Source organism: Podarcis bocagei, assembly GCF_964188305.1.
Source record: "Podarcis bocagei genome assembly, chromosome: 1".
Taxonomy (NCBI): domain Eukaryota; kingdom Metazoa; phylum Chordata; class Lepidosauria; order Squamata; family Lacertidae; genus Podarcis; species Podarcis bocagei.
Genome location: NC_138125.1, coordinates 86,389,868 through 86,416,588, shown reverse-complemented (window position 1 = coordinate 86,416,588; position 26,721 = coordinate 86,389,868). Strand labels below are relative to the sequence as shown.

The following is a 26,721-nucleotide window of genomic DNA, read 5'->3' as shown; positions in this document are numbered from 1 at the left end:
CTTAAACTACAGTAGACCCTTCGGTTACATACCGCTCTGAATATGTAATCTTCAGGTTGCCAAAGTGGCAAACTCGGAAGTGTATTCTTCCAGTTTTTGCTGCTTGCGCATGCGCAGAAGCACTCTGCACGCTGAGTGTATAAATTCTATCGTGCTTTCTGTGTCCGCGGAAGCGGCACCTCTGGTTACGGATTCTTTGGGGTCTGCACGGACCCCCGAAACAAATTAAATTCGTAACCAGAGGGTCCAGTGTAAACAGTTAATGATCACCTGAGCAATATATGATTTACTGACAGTCCCTGTCATGCTGTTCAAATGATCCGTAAAACGGATCTTGACTATTAGCGTGCTTGTGCGTTGGCATGAAGGTTGAACTCAGAAGAGGGTTCAGTCATTGGTTTAATCATTCTGTAACAAGTCTAACAGAACTACAGGGATTATTTAAATAGTTCTGTTGTCAAATACAATTAGTGAACCATTGGGGAGGGTATTGGTAGGGACTGGGATTGAAGTAAACTGGTTTTCCCTCCACGGCTACAAGACTTCCAACATCTTGCTTCTCTGATAAAGATACATTTCTCTTCCATCAGCTAAAATTGGTAGCTAGAATTGTTTCCATAAAGTATTGGAAAGCAAATCTGATACTGGCACTCTAAGAATATGTCAAATTTTAAATAAATCAACTTTGGGCAGGCCAGGAAAAAAAACTGTACTTGTACCAGGTTTGAAGAATATTGGGGCTACACCCAACAATTGTGAAATGACCAGCAAATTGCAATGTTGGGCTGCCTTTTTGTCTTGGAGAAATAATTCATTCTTATGTCTGTAGGATGTATCTAAGATATTTTGTGAGGAAGTATCTTTGAATGAATTGGATGGACTTGTACTTACATATTGACATAGACTGAATTATCTCAGATATTTTGTTTGGTAAATGTATATAACTAATCTGGTTGGCCATGATGAGAGCAGGATGCTGGACTTGATTGACCTGATCCAGCAGGCTCTTGTGTTCTAGTTTCTATGTGAAGCATAATTAAACTAGATATCTTTATTGATCTTCCACTTTCTGGAGGGATAAATTTTAAAATGAGGTAAAGGTGAGTAATGAGAGAATTCCTATATTTATTAGGAAAGGTCTACAGAGAGTAAACTAAATGGGAAAAACAATTGGAGAGAAAAACAATGCTTCCAACCCATGAGGATTTATCTGAATCCTTTTTTCTTTTTTTGCAATTTTTGAATGCAATTTGTTTTATCACTAATGGAGAATGGGAAAAAAATGCAGTATAATTTTTCATTAAAGCACCAGTTCTCACTCTTGTTCTTTTCTTTGTAAGTTGCTTTCGGTTGCCCTGCGTAAGATAAAGTGACTAACAAATTCAGTAAATAATAATAATAATTTCAAATTTAAGGAAACATAAAAATAATAAAAGACAGCTGTATGTAAGTGTTGTTCAGTGAAATAGTCACTACCTTTTTCTGTAGAATGAACTCCTGCTCCAGGCTGTACCGCTAAGTTCAAGAATTTTTAATGAACCAGAATTTGACCCACAACCCGCACTCAGGTTTTAAACACAAATTCCAAACCCTGACACAGGATCTTAATATCCTCACACCTTATACTGCAACCAATAGACACTTTTTTGAAGCCTAGCAGCATGGAGGATATTTTCAATAAGTTGCAGCTAACGTGTGGGTGTGGGTGTGGGTGTGCAAGTGTGTGTGTGGGTGTGGTTAACGCTTCCCAGTTGTGACTCCTGAACTCATCCTTCTCTTAATGCAATTCATTTTGAAAGAAGCCAATAGAAGCTTCCTTATCTCTGAAAGCTGTTACTCAGGTCTGCTTCCAGTCTTAGGAACCATAACTATGGTTTAAAGTTATGTGTACTCTACATTGATTTATCAGTATTTGCCACTGATGAAGAACCGGACAAAACATATTTGGCAATTTTTGTTTAGGCATAGCAGTTTGCAAAGCTATGCATTCTTCTGTTTTCCAATCAACTTTGTATTTTATTATTCTGCTCAAAAGTTGTATGCTATGCACAACAATATATTGAGCAAAATTTGCAATGGGTAAACTACAGTTCCCAGGATTCTTGGTATGTGTGAATATACTTTAAATGTAGGTGTGTGTACACAGCCTGAAATTAGGGATTTACCGTATTTAACACAGGTGCAAGAAGGTGTAACAGCTCAGTGCTCACGATAGACCAAAAACATGGTCTTTTACGAGCTACTGATGCTCCACCATGCTTTCAGCTACTCTGTTGTGGTCTTCCTGTTGATAAAAGCAGATTAGGAATGAGAAACCAAAGCTGAACACCCACCTACTGTGTGTGTCTTGTCCAGCTTGGTCTGTCTAAGGGGGGCTTTGCTTCGGGGAGCAAGGGATGGTGGTGTTATATATATGTTATACTGAATGGTTCACTCCACAAAATTGTTTCTTGGGTTGCAGCCGCAGGCCCAGTGGGATGTAATTCAGATGATACAGAATAATCGGCTGATTCTCCGAATGAAAGATCCTTAGTAATGTTACAATGCTTTACAAGGTATTTACCCTCTTTACGTGAGGCAAGTGAACGAAAGATTAAATGGATGTGGTGCTTTAGTAAATAATAATATCTGCAGTATTGGGCAGGGGGCGACAGGCAACTCAACCAGCCTCTGTGTCACTGATATATGTCTGTCTCAAATGCATTGTATGTGTTTGGTGAAACTGGGCACCTGTGGGACAGCTAAATATGACGAGCCCTGCCTAAAGGTGCCTCTGTAGGTATGCTTAGATTTCATCGGTTATGGGCCCAGTCTTTGTTCCAGTCGTCTGACCTGACGTTGTTCCAGTCATCCCAGTCGTCCCAGTCACCAGAGGTTTCTGTTGCTGATTGCCGGACGGTGGAACGGACGCTGCATGCTGGACTGATTTGCGGTGCCCAGAAGCAGAGCTGTTTTGGAGCACAGTGTTCAAGCTGCCGCTGTTGCTGTTGCTGCTGCTTGATTTATGGAGGTATGTTGCTGACTGCCAAAGGAAGAAGATAGCATCCCTGTTTGCCTGTTAATTGCGCTCTGAGTGGGAGAGAGAGTGGCTGAGGGAGTCAAGGCTTTATCTGTGTTGCACGAGGGAAGTGTCTTGCTCTAAGTAATAGCAGACATGGCCTGTGCACATTCTGGCCAGATGGCTCTGTCCTTTCCTCTCCTCACGCCTGAAACCTATGCAATTTGGCAAGTAAAGATGAAAGCATTTTTACAGAGGCAAAAGCTATTTCACACGATAGAAGATGACCCTCCCAATGAGGATGCAGATGACTGGCCTGAGTGGCATGCTGCAGATATGAAAGCCCGAGGGACAATTGTTTTGAGTGTTTCAGACCACTTGCTGGTGAACTTAGAGGGTCAAGAGACTGCACAAGCTGTTTGGCATAAGTTGAGAGATATGCATCTGAGGCAGAATGCTGGTTCCAGTGTGATTTTCTTTAAGAAGCTGTGCAGGCTGCAGTTGGAGAAAGGTGGTGATTTGCCTAGCCATCTATCTCAATTAAAGCGTCTCAGACAGGACCTTGTTCAGCGAGACCTGGCTATTTCAGAGGCTGTGTTTGCAATGCTGATGATCAATAGCCTAGATGAGTCTTATGATGGAGTAGCTGCCCAGATTTCCATAATGCCTTCTGACCGGCTAACAGAAGATTATGTGTCTAGCGTGCTCTTGAATGAGTGGGATCGCAGACAGGCTGTTAGAGAAAGCCGGCACTGTGCTGTTAAAAATGTGCTTGAAAATGTGCCTGAGTCTTCAGCAGGGGAAAGTGAAAGTGAAACTGCTGCTGTTAAAGCTTTGAAATTGAAGCGGTGCTTTTCGTGTGGAGCACAAGGCCATTTGAGTTTCCAGTGTAAGAAGTCTTCAAAGAAGAAGGGAAACTTCAGAGGCAGAGGGGGAGGAGGAAGAAATCCCCAAGCACCTGCTACTTCAAAGGCCTTGATCTCTCGCTGTTCCAATCAACGTGGGCGGAGTTTCTTCGTGGTCGACTCTGGCTGTTCAAACCACGTGGCCAAAGATAAGAATCTCTTTGTTCAGCTTGAGAAGCAAGAGAAAGAAATTCATCAAGCGGATGGGACAGTTCTCACGAGTGTGGCTCAGGGAACTGTGTTCTTAAAGAGCCTGAATGCAACTATTAAGAATGTCCTGTATGCGCCTGATATTCAGGAAAATTTGTTGAGTGTTTCCCAGCTTGATCGTCAAGGGTTTAAGGTGGTGTTTGCTAAATCTCGCTGTGAAATTCTTAGAGATAGCAAGCTCATTCTGTATGCAAAATGTGTAAATGGATTGTACCAATTGCCTTTTGTTTCAGGTACAGGCACTGCAGAAGCAACTGAGAAAGAGTGTTGCAATTTGTCTGTAGATAAGAATGAGAAGTTGCATGACCAATGTATTCATTATTACCACCGTATTTATGGTCATTTGAATTTCCAGGCTGTGGCAAAAATGCCTGATATGGTTCAGGGTATGAAGTTGAAAGAATGTCCCTACCACATGAAATGTGTTTCTTGTGCTGAGAGTAAGGCAAGGCAAGCTCCCAAAGGTACAGAGTCTGGGAGAGAGGCCAAGAAACCATATGAAGTCATTCATGCAGACTTAGTGGGGCCTCTAGCACTTTCTAGAAGCAATTCAAGGTTTTTCATGGTTCTGATAGACTCCTATTCAAAATATGTTTGGATCTATATGCTGCAGAAAAAGTCTGAAGCCTTTACCAAGTTTCGCCAGTTTTGTAAATGGCTCAGAAATGTACATAATGAGAATGTACATTGTCTTTTCACAGACAGGGGTGGAGAGTTTTGTTCAGAAGAGTTTGAGAGTTTTCTTTCTGAACAGGGCATTGAGCATAGGACGGCCACACCCAGATCACCCTGGCAGAATAGTTTATGTGAGAGAGTAAACCAGACTCTGCAGCAAGGAATCAGAACGCTGTTACATGATTCGGGGCTGCCCAATCCTTTTTGGGCTGAAGCTCTTTCGTTTTTCTGTCATGTGTATAACAGGAGGTACCAGTCTAGTGTAAATTGCACTCCATATGAGATGCTTCACGGAAGAAAGCCATGTGTAAAGCATTTAAAAAATTTTGGTTCGGAGGTTTGGTGCACACCTCGCAGGGTGACAAGAGAGTTTTGCGCAGATCCGAGAGAACAACCAAGGGTGTACCACCGAAAAGGTTTTCTGAAGAGTTTGCAAAGACTGCGGTCACGAGCAACTCTGGTGGGGTTTTTAAACCAGGCATGAAGTGTGCTGAGAGCAATAGCACAAAACGCTGCATTTATTTCCTTACCTGATATTTGAAGGGGAAAGCGTGTATTTGAGTTCTGAAAAATGGTTTGTTCAAATCTGCCTAATTAGAGATGTCAATTTGCATTTGAGAGGAAGAAATGTGTGTGAAGATGTCAGAGCTGCTTCAAGATCCTAGCTCACAGAGGATCACGCTAGCCAGCGGTCATTAAGTAAAAGTCTTTATTGAGTTACAGTTTCCATTCTCAAGCTGCTACGTGCAACTCTACGTCTAATGGCTAGATCGGCGAAGCTCCGTCTGAGTCTCCGCCCCTTGTGCACCAACTTAATATCCTAGCCCTGCTCCACCTTTTCCGCCTGACTGCTCTCCTCTGGGTCCCTCTGCCCCCCGGGGTCTCCTCCCTCCGGGATTCCTCTGACGCCGACCCCCCGGAACTCCCTGTCTCCTTGCGCCGGGCTTTAGGACCTGGCTCCCTCTCCTGGCTGCCTACTGCGTCACTTTCCTGTGCATTTGAACTTGGCGCGCGCGCCCAACCTTCCACTTTCCGTCTGACCGTTTCTTCGCTCCCCGATGGAGGTGTGGCCACTCCTGACTCGTGCCCTCCCCCCTGTTGCGAGCTGCCAGCGCTTGATCTCTGGCGCTCTTCCTCTTCCCTGCTCTCTGGCTGTGACGCTGGTCCCGATTTCCAACTGCTCCCCTCGGAGTCCCCTCTGGCTCTATCTTCCTGGGGTGTCCCCCTAGGCTCCCCCCTTGCCCTGACCACTGGTGCTCCTTTCTGTGAATCTTCTGATTCACTGGAAAGGCTCGGAGATCTCGGGTCGTCGTCATCACTCATCTTTTCTTCTGCCTCCTCCCCCTCGCTCTCTGTTTCCTCCCTTGCCCTTGCCTCTGCTCCTGAACCCCTGACATCCATCCCCCCCTCGAAGCCCCCCGTTCCCCCCTCCCCTCCTTCCGGTGCGGGAACTGGGTGCTGCTGTGTCAGAGGGACGAACGTCGGATACAGTTCGCTTCCCGTGGCGGGCCTCCATCTGAAGTCTCCTGGTTCTGCCTCCCTGCTCTCGTCGACGACGGTCACCTCCGCTTCCATCTCTGTGCCGCCGTGCTCGAAACCAGGGTCGTCCCCGAAAACGTCCATGTCCGTCTCTCCCTCACTTCCTCCTGGCGGCGTTGCTCGTCCTGGACCTTCCTGCCACTTCCTGCGCCACTGCTCCTCTGGTCTATCGTCCCACCAATACGAGGGTTCTGAGGCAGATCCCGAGGGTGACCCCTCCGGGGAACGGGCGTCTCGTATCGGGTCCTCGTCCGAGTCGAACCCCCGGAACGTGCTGGCAGAAAGCGTTGGCGTGAAAAGCCAGTCGTCGAAAAAGTCTGCTGGCATTGGTCTATGTGGGAAGAGGGCATGAAACTCGTCTTTGAGCAGAGGTTCGTCCAAGGCGTAGCCCGGCACCCAGCTGTTCGCACTGGCCGGGGTGCCCTCCTTGGCGAGAAGGTATTCTACCCCTTCTTCCCCCCATCTGGAGTCCAAAATCTCCGTGACTTCGTTGATGCGTTCCTTCTGTGCCACTCCAGCGTGCCCGGTTCCTTCTCTGAGTGGACTCGGTGCCGTTCCGGGTTCCTGAAACCTGTGCGGTGCCTTGTAGGGAGTGAGCACCGATCTGTGGAACACCGGATGCATTCTGGAACCCTCCGGAAGCGCCAGCCTGAAAGCCACCGGGTTGACCTGCTCTTCGACTTGGTAGGGCCCCAGTTGCTTATGCCCCAGCTTCTTCTTGGCCAACGACCTGGCCGGCACTGCGTGGGCTGCTAACCAGACCCAGTCTCCCACATGGATCTCTTCGCCAACCCTTCTGTGTTTGTCCGCTTGCACCTTGTATGCATGTTTGGCCAGCTCCAGGTGTCGCCGCAGCTGATCGTGGACCTCTTGCAACTCCGACGCGAACGCATCTGCTGTCTGCGGCTCCCCCTCCCCCATCCTTTCCAGTCCCGGGAAGGTTCTGGGGTGCCTCCCGTTGTTAGCGAAGAACGGCATGACCCCCGTGGACACGTGCTTCGTGTTGTTGTAGGCAAACTCGGCGAGCGGCAGGTAATCCACCCACGTCGCCGGCTGTTGATTCGCATAACATCTCAGGTACTGCTGCATGATGGCATTGACCCGCTCCGCCTGCCCGTTGGTCTGCGGGTGTCTCGCCGACGCCAGGTTGATCTTGACGTTCAGGAAGCCCATCAGCTTCTGCCAGAAATTCGAGATGAACTGTCGCCCCCGGTCGGACAGAATAGACCGTGGCAGACCGTGAACCTTGAACACGTGGTCTATGAACAGTTTGGCGGTTTGCTCCGCCGTGGCCACCTTGGCACACGGAATGAAATGTGCCATCTTGGAGAACAAGTCCACCACCACCAGCACGGCCGTCTTGCCCCTCGAGCTGGGCAGATCCGTGACAAAGTCCAGGGCCACTCTCTCCCATGGTTCGACCGGAGTTTGCAGCGGTTCCAACAGTCCGGCCGGCGGTTTGTGCACCGGTTTGGCCCTCTGGCAGGTGTCACACCGCGCCACGTAGTCCGCGACCTCCCCTCTCATTCCGGGCCACCAGAAGTCCCTGGCGACTAATTCCACCGTCTTCTCCTTGCCAAAGTGCCCGGCAGTGGGCGCGTCGTGCAGCTGCTGCAGTACCTTGGCGCGAAGTTCGTCTCCCGGCACGTAGATGGCCCCTTTACGAATGAGCAATCCATCTCTCAGCTGGAACTCGTCGGTCGCTGCCGTGCCCCTGTGCACCTCTGCCATCTTCGCTTGCGCGAAGGAGTCATCCTGCAACGCTCGCCACACCGCCTCCAGGTCCACTGTTGCCGCAGCGCACGCCCACACTGTTGGTGCGAAGATGTGCATGGCGGCCGCTGGCTTGGCGTCCTCCAGATATTGTGGCTTACGAGAGAGAGCGTCCGCCATGATGTTGGTGTCCCCCGGGACATACTCTATTCGGAAGTTAAAGTTCGCAAAGAACTCAGCCCAACGTATCTGCCTTTGGTTCAGGAACTGTGCCGTGCGCCAGTGCTCCAGATTCTTGTGGTCCGTGCAGACCTGCACCGTGTGCTTGGCGCCGATCAGGAAGTGCCTCCATGCTTTGAATGCTGCATGAATGGCCAGCAACTCCCTGTCCCAGATGGTGTAATTCTGTTCGGACTTGCTGAGCTTCCTGGAGTAAAACGCTCCCGGCCGCCAAACCCCCTGCGGGTCTTTCTGCAGCAGGACTGCTCCCACGGCTCTGTCCGAGGCGTCTGTCTCCACCCTCATCGGCCTGCTGGGGTCGACATGCAGCAGCTGCTCTTCCGACGCGAAGAGATGCTTGAGTGCCTGAAAGGACTGCTCCGCCTGCTCTGTCCAGATGAACTTCTTTTTCTTGGAGCTAAGCGTGTCCGTGATGGCCGCTGTCTGCATAGCGAAGCCTTTGATAAACTTGCGATAGAAGTTCGCGAAGCCGACAAACCGTTGGACCTCCTTCCGGTTGCGTGGGCTCTTCAAGTCCAACACCGCTCGAACCTTGGCGCTGTCCATGGCGAGCCCCTTGTCAGACAACTTGTAGCCCAGAAAATCCACCTCCGTCACGTCGAATTGGCACTTCTCCAGCTTGGCGTAGAGCCTATGCTGCTGTAGCCTGCTTAGCACTTCTCTGACGTGTCTGTCATGCTCCTGCTGCGATTCCGAAAAGATCAGGATGTCATCTAAGAAACAGACGCACGTCTTGTAGAGGAGCCCCGCCAACACGTGATGCATGAACGCTTGAAAAACGTGGGAGCCATTTGCAATCCAAAAGGCATAACTCTATATTCGTAGGTGCCCAGAGGCGTGAACATGGCCGTCTTCCACTCATCCCCTTCCCGCATGCGAATGAGGTTGTACGCCCCTCGCAGGTCTAACTTGGTGAACACGCTGCCCTTCCGTACCTTTGCGAGGAGGTCATCGATCCGGGGCATGGGGAAGTCCGATGGCTTGGTCACACTGTTTAAGATGCGATAGTCCACCACCAGTCTTTTTTGGGGCGTGTCCCGCTTCTTAACAAAGAATACCGGACTGCCCCCCGCTGCCTTGGACTCCCGGATGAAACCGCGCTCCAAATTATGATCTATGAACTCTTTGAGTGCCTGTAGTTCGTCCTCAGACATGGAATACAGCTTCCCTTTAGGCAGCGCCGCCCCCGGCAGCAGGTCAATTTTGCAGTCATATGGTCTGTGGGGGGGTAGCCTGTCTGCCTCCTTCTCGCAGAAAACCTCCAAAAATTCTGCGTACTTGTGGGGAATCGCTTGCAGCGTGCCTAGCAGCAGCTGTGACTCCTCTTCCTCCCCTTCCTGCCGGGGGACGATGCAGTGTTCAGCACAAAAGGAAGAGCCGAAGGTCAGCTGCCTCTGGTACCAAGCCAGCGTTGGGCTGTGCTTGTCCAGCCAACTCATGCCCAATACAATGGGCGTGTCCGATAGTTGAGTGACGTTGAAGCTGATGATTTCCTTGTGATTCCCAAGGCGCATCACCATTGGTGGCGTCTGCTTCACCACTTGCCCCCCTAGCAGCTCCCTGCCATCCACCGTGACCACCTGCAGGGGCAGCGTGGCCGGCAGCAACTGTATAGCGTGCCGGTCTACAAAGTCCTGCCCTATAAAGTCCGCATTGCTTCCCGAGTCAATGGTGAGCGGCACGTCCATGGTGATTCCATTGGGCAGCTGGAGCGATGCGGTGAGCCTCACTACCGGTTTGGGCGGGAGGGGGTCCATGGGCTGTGAAATCTCCGGGGACTTCTTTAGTGACACGTCTGGCTGGGCCCCATTGCCTCTTCCTCCAGCCAGACATTGTCGTTTCCCTGCTGTGGTCCTCCTTGTTGCGTTGCTGCAGTTACCATTGCTGAGGCTGCAGTGTGCTTGTGGAGCCTCCGGGGACACTCTTTCGCCATATGCCCTGGCTCCTCGCAGATGTAACACTTCCTGTTCCCTCTAGGAGGCTTCGCTTTCACTGTTGTCGGTGCTAGGGCTCTGGCTGCTGATTGAGCCCTTGCACTTCCAACCTCCATAGGTTCCCCACCTCCTCCTTGTGGAGGCGTGGATTGCGCACGCGCTGCTTCTCTGGGAAGGAAGGAGGAGCCCCTGGCTGGTTCGCGCCCTCCACGCCCTTCATCCCTGCTCCACGGACGTTCTTCCAGCCGCACCCCCACGGCTAGCGCCCTCTGAACGATCTCCTGCGTGATCCGGGGTCTCTCCCCCCTCGCAATTTCATCTTTCACAGAGCCGTGCAATCCCTCCCAAAACAGGTCTCTTACAGGAGCCGAATCCCTGTCCCATTCCAGAGCACTGACCAAAGCGAAAAAGCGGGCATGATACTGCCTTACGCTGGCCCTTCCTTGTCTCAGTCCATGTATCTGCTGCCGAGCAAGATCCACGTCAATGCTTGATAAGAAACACCCATCCATCGCTTTAATAAAGGCATCCGCATTTTGGAGCGCCGGATCCTTATCCCTCCACAAATTGCGCAGCCATGCTTTAGCTTCCCCATGCAAATGGGACATGATGAACCCCACTTTCTCTTGCTCATCTCTAAAGTCTTTATTCAGCAGTTCCAGTGCGCACATTACATCTGCTCTAAAGTTGGGGTACTGCTGCAGGTTCCCATCGAAGTGAGAGACCAGCCCGCCTGTTCATCTCGCCAACCCAATTCCCTCCTGTTTGGGTGTCAGTTGCCCGTGCTTCGTAAGCATGTCCAACCTGACCTGGAGATCCCTGCAGGCGGCAGCTGCCTCCTCCTCTCTCTTCCTGGATGCGAGAGCCTCGGCATTCAGTTGTGACACTGCTTTTCTGAGTTCCTCTATCTGCTGCTCAGCCGTCATGTTGTCTGCCGTTTGTGAGCTAGCTAGTAGGCACCTGCTTCTCTCCTCTCCTCGAGGCTGTAGATGCCCACAATTTGAGAGACGGAGCTTACTGTCAGAGCTGCTTCAAGATCCTAGCTCACAGAGGATCACGCTAGCCAGCGGTCATTAAGTAAAAGTCTTTATTGAGTTACAGTTTCCATTCTCAAGCTGCTACGTGCAACTCTACGTCTAATGGCTAGATCGGCGAAGCTCCGTCTGAGTCTCCGCCCCTTGTGCACCAACTTAATATCCTAGCCCTGCTCCACCTTTTCCGCCTGACTGCTCTCCTCTGGGTCCCTCTGCCCCCCGGGGTCTCCTCCCTCCGGGATTCCTCTGACGCCGACCCCCCGGAACTCCCTGTCTCCTTGCGCCGGGCTTTAGGACCTGGCTCCCTCTCCTGGCTGCCTACTGCGTCACTTTCCTGTGCATTTGAACTTGGCGCGCGCGCCCAACCTTCCACTTTCCGTCTGACCGTTTCTTCGCTCCCCGATGGAGGTGTGGCCACTCCTGACTCGTGCCCTCCCCCCTGTTGCGAGCTGCCAGCGCTTGATCTCTGGCGCTCTTCCTCTTCCCTGCTCTCTGGCTGTGACGCTGGTCCCGATTTCCAACTGCTCCCCTCGGAGTCCCCTCTGGCTCTATCTTCCTGGGGTGTCCCCCTAGGCTCCCCCCTTGCCCTGACCACTGGTGCTCCTTTCTGTGAATCTTCTGATTCACTGGAAAGGCTCGGAGATCTCGGGTCGTCGTCATCACTAATCTTTTCTTCTGCCTCCTCCCCCTCGCTCTCTGTTTCCTCCCTTGCCCTTGCCTCTGCTCCTGAACCCCTGACAGAAGATTTTTCCAGAAGCTGCTTATTCATTCGTATTGTCACAATGTGCATTTTATGTAAATTGCAGTTATGTTAAAGACTCTTGAAATGGTCGGATGAAATGGGGGAGGATGAGGAGATTTCACCCCTCCCATACCCAAGAATCTCCTGATGATCTCCTGATGGTCTCTGCTGACTCTCCAGAGAGGAGGAGGCGTGTCCTGCCTATCTACTTATTCTGCCCAGCAACATATCATTGTGTGTGTGTGAGGTGTGTGTGTGAGTGAGAGACAGTCAGTCAGTGTATCGGAGAAAGTGAGAGTGTTAGAGATTCTAGAGATAAGATTGCTGCTAAGTGCAGCTGCAGACTCTCAGTGTAGCATTGACTTATGCTTAGAATATTCAGCTCTGTATATAGTTTTGTATCATAGTTGTAGTTACAGAATAAAAGGAAGATATTCTACAGAGCTGCTCTCCGAGTGGTTTATACTCTGCAAGACTCTGCAAAACTCTGCTGCGCAATGACTGTATTATTGAGACAGTGAATCCGGTGCTCTCAGCTCTGAGCTGTGAGTCCACAGCACTGTGACCTTTTCCTGTGAGAAAGGAGGTCTCTGGTGGTGCTTCCCAGCTCGCCTAGCCCAGTCGAGGTTGAGGTGCATGAGTCCAGTTGGTGCACTGGCTCTAGGGCGATGCTGACATGGTTCACTCCACAAAATTGTTTCTTGGGTTGCAGCCGCAGGCCCAGTGGGATGTAATTCAGATGATACAGAATAATCGGCTGATTCTCCGAATGAAAGATCCCTAGTAATGTTACAATGCTTTACAAGGTATTTACCCTCTTTACGTGAGGCAAGTGAACGAATGATTAAATGGATGTGGTGCTTTAGTAAATAATAATATCTGCAGTATTGGGCAGGGGGCGACAGGCAACTCAACCAGCCTCTGTGTCACTGATATATGTCTGTCTCAAACGCATTGTATGTGTTTGGTGAAACTGGGCACCTGTGGGACAGCTAAATATGACGAGCCCTGCCTAAAGGTGCCTCTGTAGGTATGCTTAGATGGCGATAGCATCTAAACAAGATATATTTGTGTCCAAATTGTTGGGCTCTGACTGACATTCTGTGGTACAGAATATGAGTCGGATTGTCTCAAAGAGACTAAAAAGAGACATAATCTTAAAAGATTAACTTAAAACGATTGACTTAAAAGAGACAGAAGGGAAAATGTGTTTTAGACTAACTGAATATCCATCAGGACTAACTTTAACCTTAATTCTTACTGGATATGAAAAGTAGCCGCAATAGCTGCTTTGCTATGTATTTCAATTTAATTTTAAATATGTCCAGAGCAGGATACTAAATCTGGCCATGGTGTTAACTAACCCTGAAGTGCACAGTTCTGGGAGCGAAAGGTTGCAGTGTGCTATCTTGTGGGCTGGAGGCTTGGTGTAAAGAAAAGCGCATACTTTGTCAAGGGCAAGATGTGGAATCCTTGACGCTTCAATGACTGTTTGCTAGGCTGGTTGTCTGCCAAAACCCCACCAAACAGGGGGAACCCACATGCATGCAACTTCACAGCTGTTGCCCTTGTCACAGCTGCCACACAGCCTTGTCCTCGGTACTGAGGGAGAGTGTAGCCATGCGTCAAACAACCCGTTGGATCACTAAGGCACCAGGAAACCAGCTGGCCTTCTTTGTCCAGGAGGCAAGCACTAGGGAAGTTGTGGATCAGGCTGTCCAGATAGCGCAGGCTCCAATCATTGCGCCCAACACTCCAGTTTTCATTGAGCAGAGCTGAATGAGAGGAGTTTAGGCTGCCCAAGTGGAAGAGGCCACTTCCGTACCTGAAATACAAAGAGAGGCAGTGATTTTCATGAGAGAAAGGTTCTTGAGAGCAGAAGAAGCAGTAAGGCCTACAAGGCCTACACAATCATTCAAGCCTAAGCCTGCTAACAGCAAACTGCTAAGTCACTGTGACTCGTGACTCATCTTGGGTGAAGACTCATTCTCTCTGTAAAAGTAGCCAGCCTCTCTATGGGCCTCAGTCAGAGAGCTGTATGGATTGTGTATGGAGTAGTCTGTGGAACAGTGCTGTTGTTGTTACCATGTAAAGCTAAGGCAGACAGAGTGGCTCCAGGACCTCTGTGAAGAGTCAGATAGCTGCTATGAGCACTCTGTGTATGCTCTTTAACTATGCAGTTTCTGAATAAGTTTATTTTCTTCAGTAAAGTTTTATTCTGTTTATAAAGAAGACTCTGCTATGATTAATTTACCGCTGCGCGACAGTGATGGTGGTTGAGCAGAACGAAAGCATCCCGTAGGCTTAAAAAGTATTTCATCACCATCAACAGGAACAAAGGAACAGGAAGTTGCAAGAGAAAGCTCAGGAAGTGACTCTGTGACTTTCTCCTCCTGTTTTGTGGGCAGAACTAAGCCAGGACATAGCAATCAGATGTGGAACTTTGTGTTGGGTCACAATTCACTGCTTACTGATTATGAGGAGGAATGTTTGAGAATTCTGATGAAAATAGAAGCAGAAATTGCTGGTGTTCACCTAGTCAGCCCTTTTCCAGAACAGAAAACAGTCCAATGAATACTGAATATTTGCTGTTGTTATTTTCGGTCCACAAATAATATGCACTCACTAACCGGCTCTGACAGTAGGCAGATGGGTCAGGATGCAGGACTGTCTGGTAGAAGTATGGCTTAAGACTGACACGTCTGGACCCTGCAATCTCTCTGGCAGCTTCATATAAGCCATCTTGGAGCCCTGCACACAATGAAAATTAGATGTCAACCTGGGGGTGAGGAATTATATTTTCTAATGCTCTGTGTCTGCACCTCTCTTGGTATTGCCCAGGGTTGGTGTTTCCTTTGGAATGAGACTGTGGTGTCTCTGTGGCATGTGGTTTATTTACACATATACCACATTTTCGCCCTATAGGATGCACTTTTCCCCCTCCAAAAATGAAGGGGAAATCTGGGTGCGTCCTATGGGGCCTATGCAGGCTTTCGCTGAAGCTTGGAGAGCGAGAGGGGTCGGTGCGCACCGACCCCTTTCCCTCTCCGGGCTTCAGGAACGCATCCGCAGCCTAGGCAGCCCTGCGGGAGTTCCCGCAGGGCTGTCTAGGCTGCGGATAGCAGCCTGCCGCCCGGCGGGAGGAGCGCCCTGAAGCAAAGCGCCCCGCACGCCGGACAGACATCGGCCAGCCCCACAAGCTCAGGGGACAGCAAGGAGGCACAGCGCCGCCATCCCGCTGTTCCTCGACCTGGTTCGGTTTCCCCGACCTGGTTTTGGGGGGGAAATAATGGGGAAAAATTCCCTTTATTCCCCCCCCCAAAAAACTAGGTGTGTCCTATGGGACGAAAAATATGGTACACAACCTGAGCAGTATTTACACCCCAAGAGGGACTTGCTTCCCCCATGGTCACAGCTCTCAATTCAGCCTTTGCCCACCCATTTTATAACTACCCACCCATCTTCCATCTCACACAGAGCCACTTCCTTGGTACCTCTCAATGTCTCATCACCTTACCAGGATACTAGCTTTGCTATTCCAGGAATGGAATAGGTAGAGCATGAGGAGCTTTACCTTGAAGCTGAAAGGCCTTTCCCCAGTCAATGGCTTCTTCATTTTCCAACAGTGTTCGCCAGGCGTCTACATCCCAGTAGAAAGCAGTATGAAAGTTGGAGTAGCAATCCTGCTTGTCTTTCACCACCTGCAGAACGTGGCACAGTCATTTGGCTATTGACAGGACACAGGCATCAGGGGTTGGTTGGGTCTTATTAACGATGGAGAGCAGGAGCAAGAGAAAGGCAAAGGAGGCAGGATCAGGCCCAGCACCACCACGGAGTGTGTCTCCAATGGCTTTCCAGCCTCAGAAGCTACCGTCTCTTGGGCTTTTCTCACAGGTTCAGGTGACGGGTTATGGGAGAATTCTCACCTCCTTACGTGGGCGGGTAAGGACAACTTTAAACTCCGGCCAAGAGTCCACCACCACTTCGTGTTGAGCTGGATTTCTACGGTTGATGTGCATCACAGCTCCGTTGGCCTGCCAAGGAATGGAGGGCAGTTAGCTAGAGCAAAAATCCATGTTGCTCCATGAGAAAATAGTAGGAAATGCCATTTGTTAAATTGATGGGGAAAAGGACGGCAGTAGAGGAGCGAGAATTACCGGAAGAGCCTGGGGCAGGTGCCGTTGCAGCACAGTCTCAAGCAGCTTCAACTTGGAGGGGCAGGTCAGGATCTGCATGGCTGGCCAAAGAGGGGCTGGGGGCTACGTCAGGTTCCAGGAAAGATAACGTGGGGGGGAAGGAAGCACTTGAAGGAGACGAAACGCAGAAAGAAATCCATCAGACCCTTACACTCAGCGCTACCGGACAACCCACAACCAGAATGACTTGCCATTTCTCATGAAATCTCTAGTACTCAAATTACTTCACTAATTATGTCTGTATATCAGGGATACAGTGGTGCCTCACAAGACGAAAAGAATCCGTTCTGTGATTCTCTTCGTCTAGCGGTTTTTCGTCTTGCAAAGCAAGCCCATTGACGGATTAGTGGATTAGCGCTATTAGCGGCTTTTAGCGGCTTATCTGCTGATCAGATCAGCTGATAAGCAGCTTAGCGGCTTAGAAAAAGGGGGGGGGAGGAAAAAAACCCAGCAGGAACTCGCAAGACATTGTTGTCTTGTGAAGCAAGCCCATAGGAAATTCGTTTTGCGAAGCACCTCCAAAATGGAAAACTCTTTTGTCTAGCGAATTTTCCGTCTTGCGAGGCATTCGTCTTGCGGGGCACCACTGTATATGTTGATTCCTATTCTGGCTGAGCAGATCGACACTGGCTGCCACTCATTCAGACAGTCCCCAACTCCCCTTTGCAGCTCGTCAAACCATTTCCTTATTTTTCTAGCGTTGAGGCAGAGCTGAATTGGTAGGCAAGAAGATTTGAGTCCCACTTATTCAGATTGTCCCCTTCCGAGGTCCACAATGACAGCTGCAGTGCTTACCTGAAGGGACACGTCTGCCTTTGAGAAGAAGGTAGCAGCCTATTGCAGGGCCACTGGCATGATATGGAATGCCATCCTTGCTCAGACAATTTATCCACTTAAGTATTTTTTTAAAAAAATCCTGAAGCAATAAGCCATTAACTGGCTGGTGCCTTGGCCTTTTTCCCAGTGTCTCAACAGAGAAGGAAGTTTGGCTGCAAAATGCTTTTGCTTGACTCAGATGGTCACAAGTCCAGAGAACATGAGAGATTCGGCATATACTATGACTTATGTCCAGGCTTCCATGCACCCTTGGCAAGGAGCTGTATCATCAACTCTGAAGCCACCCTGCTGAGCGCTCCACCCCTCCAAGCCAGAGTCGAGGGGCGTGACGCCCCCCTGGGAGCGGGGGCCAAACTAACCATTCCCTAGGTACGCCCCTGCTTACACTTGGCCAAGTCTTCTCAACCCTGCACAGATCTACTTTGTTTCAAGTTCAGAGCAGGACAGCTAGGTACTCATTCACCAGGGTCCCTTTCTCATTTCACTGCAATGTGGTAATGGGATGAGCTCTGACAACATGCAAAAGTCAGGATGCCCAACATCCCCAGTGAGGTAAAAGCTCCCTTTCAATCTGTTTCAGTAAGAATCCAAGAAAATGCACTCAACTTTATACACCAGGGGTATATATATAGCTTCTGTCTTGGTGCCAAATTTTGATAAGTCGATCCAGAGTACACAGTGAGCTGGTTCATACATAACATTAAACCACAGTTAAAACTCAAGTATGATTTAATGTTCACCTAAGGATGGAAGCAGACCTGAGTAACAACCAGTCCTTCCCTTTTAGAGATGAGAAAGCCTTCCATAGTAGACGGTGATTAAGCTGACCTGGTATGGGAAGAGGTGATGGGGGGCATAGCTGAGGAAGAAAGGGTTAACTCTTCCCTCTCCAGGTGTGATTTCCAAAATTGCCCCTTGATATAAGCAAAAAAACCTGCTCCTTTTCCCTTATGGGGTACCCAAGAACCCACATAGAGTCCTTTTGTTGGTTCTCTATCGGTAGGAGAAAATAACAGAGACCAGAGAATATTGAGAAGTAAAGCAGCTAGTAAGCCTGATCTTTATTAACTGTTGCAACAGGGTGCTCCCCAACACGCAGGAGAGAGGAGGAGGAACCCAAGCCATGTGCGCAAGCCCTTATATAGACATTCTAAATGACCCGCCCTGGAATCCAGGACCAATCCCAGAAATATCATGCATACATCACAGAAGGGGTGTAGCCCAAGACCACCCCCCAGGTACATCATATCTACATCACAGAAAAGGCGGTCTACAACAGAAATCTGAGTGTGTTGTTTATCTCCTGTCTGGCAAGTTACCTGATTGCATTATCTGGGTTTTGGCCACTCTTTTGTTATTATAACTACTTAATTCCTGAATCTAGGTCACAGGCTCACACCCTGTTCATATCTTAAATGTGCCCTTAAGACAGGTTTTGTGAGGACAGGATTTGTGAGGAAAGAGACAATGGGGAGGGTTCCCACTTTGACCTTGCAGAGAATTTTATATATATATATATGTCCTTAAAATTCTTATAACTCCCCTCTTCTGTTACAACTAGATTTGGAAACAAAGCATACTACTGGCTCCAATGTAATTGGTGTGGGATGATCTTCCTGGAAATTGCAGGAAGATGAAAGGTTAACTCTTCCGCTGGTGCGCTCTCCACAAAGTGCGCCCCTGGTATTATGTTCTTTAAAAAAATGGAAAATGCCCTTTTCAAGTGTAATTGCTGGTGGGACTGCGGGTGGGTAGGGTTTAGAATGAGTGTGTGGCTGCAGTGCAAATGTGAGCGGTTGTCAATGACATTTTATCAGGTTTGCAAATATGCCCATGGTCCCAAAAAAGATTGGCCACCACTGCCAACCTGTGACTTTTGGGAGAACTCAAAAACATGTGCAATATATTGTGATATTTTGGTTGGCCTAATGCAGGCATATCCAAAGTCTGCTTCGGGGTCTAATCCGGCCCACCGGTCGGTTTAATCCGGCCCCTGTGGCAGTTTATTTCCTGGGGTAAAATCCTCAAAAAAGCTCAGCAACTTCCACCCTTAAAAAAGCTCAGCAACTTCAATCCAAAAAAAAAAAAAGGTCAACTTTGCATATATATTTTTATTGTCTTAAGAAAATTATACAGACAGCAAAGCGAAGAAGTCTAAATTAACATTGCCTCCTACCAATAAGAAATAATAATAACTATTACAATAATAAAAATACTAAAAATTCATTTACTTCCCCTTTTAAATTTATATTCTGGTTACCATATATTACTATTCTATAAGAATCTATTATATCCTTTGCTGTCCCATATATTATTTTACTTCCTGAATTCAATCTAACCCTCCCCTCCTCCCCTCTTCTTCCCGTCATAAGATTTCCTCCCCCCCCAGTTGCTTTAATAAGATAGAATAACATGAAAACTGTAAAATTATAATTACTTCTTTTGTCCTTACACGCTTAACTATTGCCTATTAAGAGTTCTGCTTTAACGCCATATTTATTCATGTATTCCCCTATGCAATCCCATTCTGTATAACGTTTTTGTTTGGAGCAGCCCCTGAGTGATGCAGTCATTTTTGCCATCTCTGCAAACTCACAAATCTTAATTTGCCATTCTGTCAGTTGTGGTACTTTTTCTGTTTTCCTATATTTTACCGTAAGTATTCTTGCGGCTGCAGTTATATACAAAAATATGTTCCTTTTGTCCTTGGGGATGTTGTTTGTTAACAGACTCAATAAGTATGACTGTTTTTTTTTTGAAATAGAGCTCCTGAGAATCTCCTCATTTATCTCATTCCAAAATTGTCTTACCACCTTGCATCCCCACCATCAACAACTTTGGTTGGTCCTTATGGCTCCTCACTTAATCAAATCTGGCCCTCTTTGAAAATTTTGGACACCGCTGGCCTAATGGTATTTATTTATGTATTATTTATTAAATTTGTATACCCCACCCTTCATCCATAGATCTCAGGGCAGCTCACAACATAAAAATACAACATAAAAACACAAAATACATAACAAAAGCAAGAACAAACAAAACACAAACACACAAACCAACCAACCCCCCCCCCCCAAAAAAAGTACTGGAAATACTAATATTTCACTATTATATCATTAGACCATTGCTTGGCTGGTTGACCATTCTTGATATATGGCTTAAGGTACTTTATGTGAAATATTTTAAAAAACCAATATGTATAAGAGAGGGACAGGAAACTCCGGGATTGGGGGAGCGATGGGTTTGTTTCTCTTTCATTCAGAGAGCTACTGACGTTAAAGAGAGGAGATACTTTGGGACTCTCTCCTCCTCCCTTTACTAAACTGAAGAATGTATGCAGAGATGACACAATTCAGATAATCTCTGGAAGCCCATATATTCCAGCAACCTCTGCATTTGGACATTATTCAAGGCAGCATGGCCATATACAGGGCACCCTGCCACATGGCTTTTCATGGACAGTGCCCTCAATACTATAGCTAAGTAGCCCCTTTGGCGGTGGGATGGAAGGGTGTAGCCATGCATTTGTGCACCAAGAGGATCTGTGATGACCCAGCTGATAGGATGACCATTGCTGTCCAGGATGCAGATATTGGGGAAGCACTTCACCATGTTGTCCAGGTACCGTCGGCTTTGTTCATTGCCCCCAAGGTGCCATGTTTCATTTAGGATGTCAACATGGGAGCTTTTCAAGGTGGAAATTGTGAAGCTGGGATCTAGACTGGAAGAAATGATAGGCAAGAACAGTATAGACAGAGATGTTGGAAGAACCCAGGAACCACCTTTTTGGCTCAGATCATCTAGTCCAACACATGGTAACACTGGCCAGCAACCTGAGTAAGTCGCAAGCAGGAAACCATTTTGCTTTTGCACACATGGGCTGCTTTATGGTGTCAACATAGCCATTAATAGACAAAACATTTTTAGGAAACTTTGCTGTGCCAGCCAGGAGAAGGCAGACTTGGAAAGAGTGAATGCGAGGTTTGACCATTTTCTCCAACTGGAAGCACCACAGGTTAACCAGTGCCTCAAGCAGAAAGGAAGAAAGGGGGCGGGAGCAAGGTAGACACTTACCGGCGCTGAGGCATTTTATCTGGGTTAGGGTTCAGGTAGGTGAAGTGGGGAGTTGCAGTCAGATGAACTTTCTTGGCGGCAGCAGCATCTTTAGAGACATCATAGATCCCATTCTGGTACCCTGTAAAATAGTAAAATATTCAACAACAAAGAGAAGGATATATGTGTATTCTTTTGAGGATAGGGCAAGAAGTTGTTCAGTGCATCAGGACCACAGTAGGGGGCAAAATGTTAAAGCCCCCTACCCATCTTCCAATTTGACACCGGATATCGACATTTTAAAAGCATTCATATTATTATTATTACTATTATTATTGGGGCAAGCGAGGGTACCACCTTTGGGCATCCACTGCCTCACTCCGCCTGATGGCTGTGCTGGTCCGGCACTTTATATTCAGTGGTGGCTGGTTTTTCAGGGTGAATGGGGCCTGCTTCTTCAAGCACTATCTGCCCACAGCCAGCTCCTCCCACCTGCTTTTTACTTTCATCCAATCTGGGGGGGGGGGAGGGGGGCACTTCTATCAGCTTCCTCCTTAGTCTCAGTTTTGCCTCTTGTAGAAGGCAAATGCTGCCTATTATGGGTTCTAGATCCATCTATATTGGTCTCCCTGCCTTCTGCCCTACCAGTTCCAATGAGAACCAGCCACCACAGTTTACATTAATGACAGTAATGTCATTTAAAAAGGGGGGGGGGACTCTCTCATTTCATAACTTTTCCCTTAGAAAGAATGTCTTCTACCAAAGAGACGAAAGGTTTGCTTCCAGTTGACAGCATCTGTGTCCAGCAACAGTCTCCGGTACACATCAAGATCCCAGTAAAAGGCTGCATATATGTTTTTATACAAATCTGTATTGTCTGTATCGGCCTAAAAGAGAGAGAGATGGAACTTATTAGGATAGGCTCCCTGCCATGCCCTTCTCTGACCAGTTCTTCTCAGGTGGCCAAATTTATTCTGTTAAAATTCCTGTGCCAAATTTATTCTGTTAAAATTCCTGACACTTTAACAGTTAAAGCTTTTCCTGATGTTGAGATGAAATGATGGGTGAAGTTTGACCTGCTCTAATGCCAAATGTGCCCTCCTAACAGGGTTGTCTTTAGCAGATGCAGCGCCAGGGTTTAAATATCCTCCCCGTGCCCCCAAATTACCACGGGTAGTGGCGGGGGGAGTGCGCACTGCCAGCCGTGGGGGGGGGGGATAACTCTCCCACAAGCTGCAGCAGGAGAGCAATCCCCACAGAGGCTGCGCACCCGCCAGCCATATAGTTGGCGGGGCACAGCTTCCATCCCAAGCCTCTGCGGGCACAGCTGGCAGGCGTGCAGGGAAAGGGGAGGCTGCCAGCAAAACCACGTAGCTCCCCCACTTGCTGGGGCGGCCCTGAGAGGCCGGCGCCCTTGCGCAATGCACCACAAAGGTGAAAGGCGGTTCTGCCTCCTAAACAAAAGCCAACATCCCCTTTCGTTTTGAGCCTGGCTCAGAGTCCCAGCACAGAACACGCAGCATTTCCTGCTGACATCCCACAAAGCACCTCCCACAAAATCCCCAAAGGCTACTACCTCTGTCCGTGGACGAGTCAGGACCGCTTTGCAATCCGGCCAAGAATCCACAATCACTTCATGGCCCACTGGGTTTCCACGGTTTATATTCATGACTGCACCATAGACCTGTCAAAAGTCATTGGATGGCAGAGTTGGTGCTGCAGTTGAAGGAGGCAGCCTGGGAGAAATGTGTGGGGTCTGGTGTGTCAGGCTTGTATCTGCTGCATGCCTTGAGTGGGGTGTCCTGATCTGAGTAAGCACAAGGGACAGGAGAATCTGTCGATTTCCCTTGATGTTACAGCTGAAAGAGGCAGCCTGAGACAAACATTTGAGGAGAGAATCAGTGGTGTGGCCCCTAATTCAGATTTTAATCTGCTGCATGAATCCCACTGTTAGTGACTAGCCCTTGAATGGTATTACCTTGACTGAGGACTTCCTGTTAATCAGCTGATTAACAAACTCTAGGAGCCCACAAGGCCGTGTCACATATTACACATATTTCTCACGAATCCTACCTCTCTGCTGAGCATATCAACATGATACACACATTTTCAAGCACCTGCTTGTTGAACGTAAAAACTTAAGACATGCACCTAAAAATGTAACATATAATGGTGTTCTCAGATTCAAAATGTGGAGTTTTGGAAAGATCAAGAGATGTTGACAGGAACCTGCCCCCATCCCTAGTTCTTAAACCAGATTACAAAGCTCAAGATTACCGCCACTGTTTGAGGGAGGTTTCTTTTCAGCAGCGTCTCCAGCAACTGCAACTTGGATGCACAGGATAGGATCAACATAGCTTGGGAGGTGAAAGACGATGGGCTGGTACCAGCAGAAACAATGCCTGTGATGAGCACCTGGGAGAGAGATCAGTTCTTTGCTGCTCACCAGAATCCCCAAACTGAGAAGTCTTTTGTCATTGAAGTGGCTGGGGCAACCCAGTCAGATGGGCAGGGTACAAATAATAAAATTATTTTTATTATTACTTATTTAACCCCTATGCCTACACCCCAGTGTCTGATGGCACAGCTCCCCCTGGGCTTCTAACTATAACAGAAAAGCCCTCGCCTTCCTTCCAGCTCAATTCTGATAAACAAAAACCTTCTCTTGTGAACTACAGGCAAGAAGCTCTCTTATACTGCTCACCTGCTGTCCAAAACAGCAACACGGACCTTTGCAGTTGGAGTCCTCTTTCCAGCTTGGTAACTTTAGGGATTCCTTTGATTAGGAGGGGTAATTTACATAAACTTATACTAGAGTGAGTGAACCATTAACATAATCGTTCCTTTTGTAGCCACAGGCCTTGTGGAATTGGATCCCACGGATGCAGAGGAATTGTCTGTGTTCCTGAATAAGAAAGAGGTGGGTTTGCTTCAAAAGATTGGGAGAGAAGTGCTAGCTGCAGCTTCTTCCACCAGGATGAGTTGAAGGAAATAATGGAGGATTTGGAAAGCAAGCAAAGTCCCAGCTAAAGAAGAATGGCAACTTAAACTGATGGAATATGCGCAGCTTGCGGACCTACCATACAGAATAAGAGAACAAAAAGAACATGTACAATTAAAGATGATTGGAAAATGTTTGTTGAATATATGGGGGGAAATTTTGTACATTTGAAAACATGGGCAGCATTAAGATAAATTCAACAGTGTAAATAAGCTTTGATGGATGTAATAATGGCATACTGAATGGTTTAGTTTATATAAAATATGCAGGGATTTATGTTATGCAAAGTAAACCATGGAAAGACAAGAAGGGTAGTCACTGATATTTTAAGGTTATTTAAATGAATATTCTAAAATGTAAAACAGAAAATTTAATAAAACTTATACAAAAAGAAAGAAAGAAAAGAATTGAGGAGCCATTGGGGAAACTCAGGCTCACAACAGTTAATGATCTCCTGATCAGTATATGATTTACTGACAGTCCCTGTCGTGCTGTTCAAATGATCTGTAAAACAGATCTTGACTATTAGCGTGCTTGTGCGTTGGCATGAAGGTTGGACTCAGAAGAGGGTTCAGTCATTGGTTTAATCATTCTGTAACAAGCCCAAACTACAGGGCTTTTTAAAATAAGTCTGTTGTCAATTACATTTAGTGACCCATTGGGAAGGGTATTGGTAGGGACTGGGATTGAAGTAAGCTGGTTTCCCCTCCATGGCTGCAAAACGTCCAACAACTTGCATCTCTGATAAAGATACAGCTAGAATTGGCAGCTAGAATCTTTTCCATAAAGTATTGGAAAGCAAATCTGATACTGACACTCTAAGAATATGTCAAATTTTAAACAAATCAACTTTGAGCTAGCCAGGAAAAAAAAACTGTACTTGTACCAGGTTTGAAGAATACCTGGGGATACACCCAACAATTACAAAATGACCAGCAAATTGCAATGTTGGGCTGCCTTTTGGTCTTAGATCCTACAGACATCAAATGAATTGTTTCTCTATCTTAGATATTTTGTGAGGAAATATATTTGGATAAATTGGAGGGACTTGTACTTACATGTCGACATAGACTGAATTATCTCAGATATTTTGTTTGGTAAATGTATATAACTAATCTGGTTGGCCATGATGAGAGCAGGATGCTGGACTTGATTGACCCGATCCAGCAGGCTCTTGTGTTCTAGTTTCTATGTGAAGCATAATTAAACTAGATATCTTTATTGATCTTCCAATTTCTGGAGGGATAAATTTTAAAATGAGGTAAAGGGGAATAATGAGAGAATTCTTATATTTATTAGGAAAGGTCTACAGAGAGTAAACTAAATGGAAAAAAACAATTGGAGAGAAAAACAATGCGTCCAACCCATGAGGATTTCACTGAATTTTTTTTCTTTTTTGCGATTTTTGAATGCAATTTCTTTTATCATTTATGGAGAATGGTAAAAAAATGCAGTATAATTTTTCATTAAAGCACTAGTTCTCACTCTTGTTCTTTTTTTTGTAAGTTGCTTTGTGTTGCCCTGTGTAAGACAAAGTGACTAACAAATTCAGTAAATAATAATCATAATAATAATAAGCATACTATTAAAAGACACCCGTATGCTGTTTGTAATTGTGGTTCTGTGGAACAGTCACTATATTTATCTGTAGAAACGAACTCCTGCTCCAGGCTGTACCCCTAAGTCCAAGATTTTTAAATGAACCAGAATTTTACCCACAATTCCCTCAGGTTTGAAACACAGTTCCAAACCCTGGCACAGGATCTTAAAATCCTTACATCTTCTACTGCAACCAATAGGACACTTTTTTGAAGCCCAGCAGCATGGAGTAAATTTTCAATAGGTTGCAGCTAATGTGTGTGTGTGTGGGGGGGGTTAACGCTTCCCAGTTGTGACTCCTGAACTCATCCTTCTCTTAATGCAATTGATTTTGAAAGAAGCCAAGAGAAGCTTCCTTATCTCTGAAAGCTGTTACTCAGGTCTGCTTCCAGTCTTAGGAACCATAACTATGGTTTAAAGTTATGTATGAACCAGTTCACTGTGTACTCTACATTAATTTATCAGTATTTGCCACTGATGAAGAACCGGACAAAACATATTTGGCAATTTAAACTATTGTTTATGCATAGCAGTTTGCAAAGCTATACATTCTTCTGTCTTCCAATCAACTTTGTAGTTTATTATTCTGCTCAAAAGTTGTATGCTATGCACAACAATATATTGAGCAAAATTTGCAATGGGTAAACTAAAGTTCCCAGGATTCTTGGTATGTGTGAATATGCTTTAAATGTTGGTGTGTGTACACAGCCTGAAATTAGGGATTTATTTTCAACACAGGTGCAAGAAGGCACAGCTCCTGAGCTTATAGGAGTGCTCAGTGCTCACGATAAACCAAAAACATGGTCTTATATGAGCTACTGATGCTCCACCATGCTTTCAGCTACTCGATTGTATCTTCCTGTTGATAAAAGCAGATTAGGAATGAGAAACCAAAGCTGAACACCCACCTACTGTGTGTGTCTTGTCCAGCTTGGTCTGTCTAAGGGGGGCTTTGCTTCGGGGAGCAAGGGATGGTGGTGTTATATATATGTTATACTGAATGGTTCATTCACTCCACAAAATTGTTTCTTGGGTTGCAGCCGCG

The 26,721-nt window shown here is 47.1% G+C and overlaps 3 protein-coding genes and 1 long non-coding RNA gene across 6 annotated transcripts in view; 1 reads left to right on the top strand and 3 right to left on the bottom strand.

The window, feature by feature from the left end:
* The window catches only part of LOC308572876 (glycine N-acyltransferase-like protein 3), a gene marked incomplete at its 5' end in the record, with an annotated part of 20,134 nt that extends 6,699 nt beyond the window's left edge, over positions 1-13,435 (bottom strand). For both annotated transcript variants that reach the window (XM_081169317.1, XM_081169318.1), the window contains one exon: positions 13,355-13,435. In XM_081169317.1, the coding sequence (XP_081025443.1) occupies positions 13,355-13,435 (81 nt within the window). The remainder of the gene's footprint in view (positions 1-13,354) is intronic.
* Positions 1-24,118, top strand: part of LOC308573332 — a 62,602-nt gene extending 38,484 nt beyond the window's left edge. The window contains exon 5 of one of the 2 annotated variants that reach the window (XR_014002039.1): positions 23,997-24,118. This is a non-coding gene — a long non-coding RNA (uncharacterized lncRNA). Of the gene's footprint in view, positions 1-2,461; positions 2,761-23,996 lie in introns of those variants that run through there. The other variant, XR_014002040.1, reaches the window with a different exon arrangement.
* LOC308573236 (glycine N-acyltransferase-like protein 3) lies at positions 13,395-26,721 on the bottom strand (the record flags this gene model as incomplete). Its single annotated transcript, XM_081169966.1, has 6 exons — positions 26,585-26,721; positions 16,148-16,293; positions 15,917-16,024; positions 15,565-15,691; positions 14,621-14,741; positions 13,395-13,815 (listed from the first exon to the last, which is right to left on the bottom strand). The coding sequence occupies exons 2-6, from the start codon at positions 16,223-16,225 to the stop codon at positions 13,395-13,397; spliced, it is 855 nt and encodes a 284-aa protein (XP_081026092.1). The 5' UTR covers positions 16,226-16,293; positions 26,585-26,721.
* Positions 18,053-23,817, bottom strand: LOC308573260 (glycine N-acyltransferase-like protein 3). Its single transcript, XM_081170042.1, has 6 exons — positions 23,807-23,817; positions 23,354-23,491; positions 22,653-22,760; positions 21,837-21,963; positions 21,098-21,218; positions 18,053-20,744 (listed from the first exon to the last, which is right to left on the bottom strand). The coding sequence occupies exons 2-6, from the start codon at positions 23,429-23,431 to the stop codon at positions 20,342-20,344; spliced, it is 837 nt and encodes a 278-aa protein (XP_081026168.1). The 5' UTR covers positions 23,432-23,491; positions 23,807-23,817; the 3' UTR covers positions 18,053-20,341.

Coding starts and splice junctions, on each gene's coding strand:
- LOC308573260 (XM_081170042.1), bottom strand. CDS start 23,431: ATGTTGATCCTATCCTGTGCATCCAAGTTGCAGTTGCTGGAGACGCTG. Junction 21,964..22,652: donor TGACTCGTCCACGGACAGAG/GTAGTAGCCTTT, acceptor TCTCTCTTTTAG/GCCGATACAGACAATACAGA. Junction 21,219..21,836: donor GCAAACCTTTCGTCTCTTTG/GTAGAAGACATT, acceptor ACTATTTTACAG/GGTACCAGAATGGGATCTAT.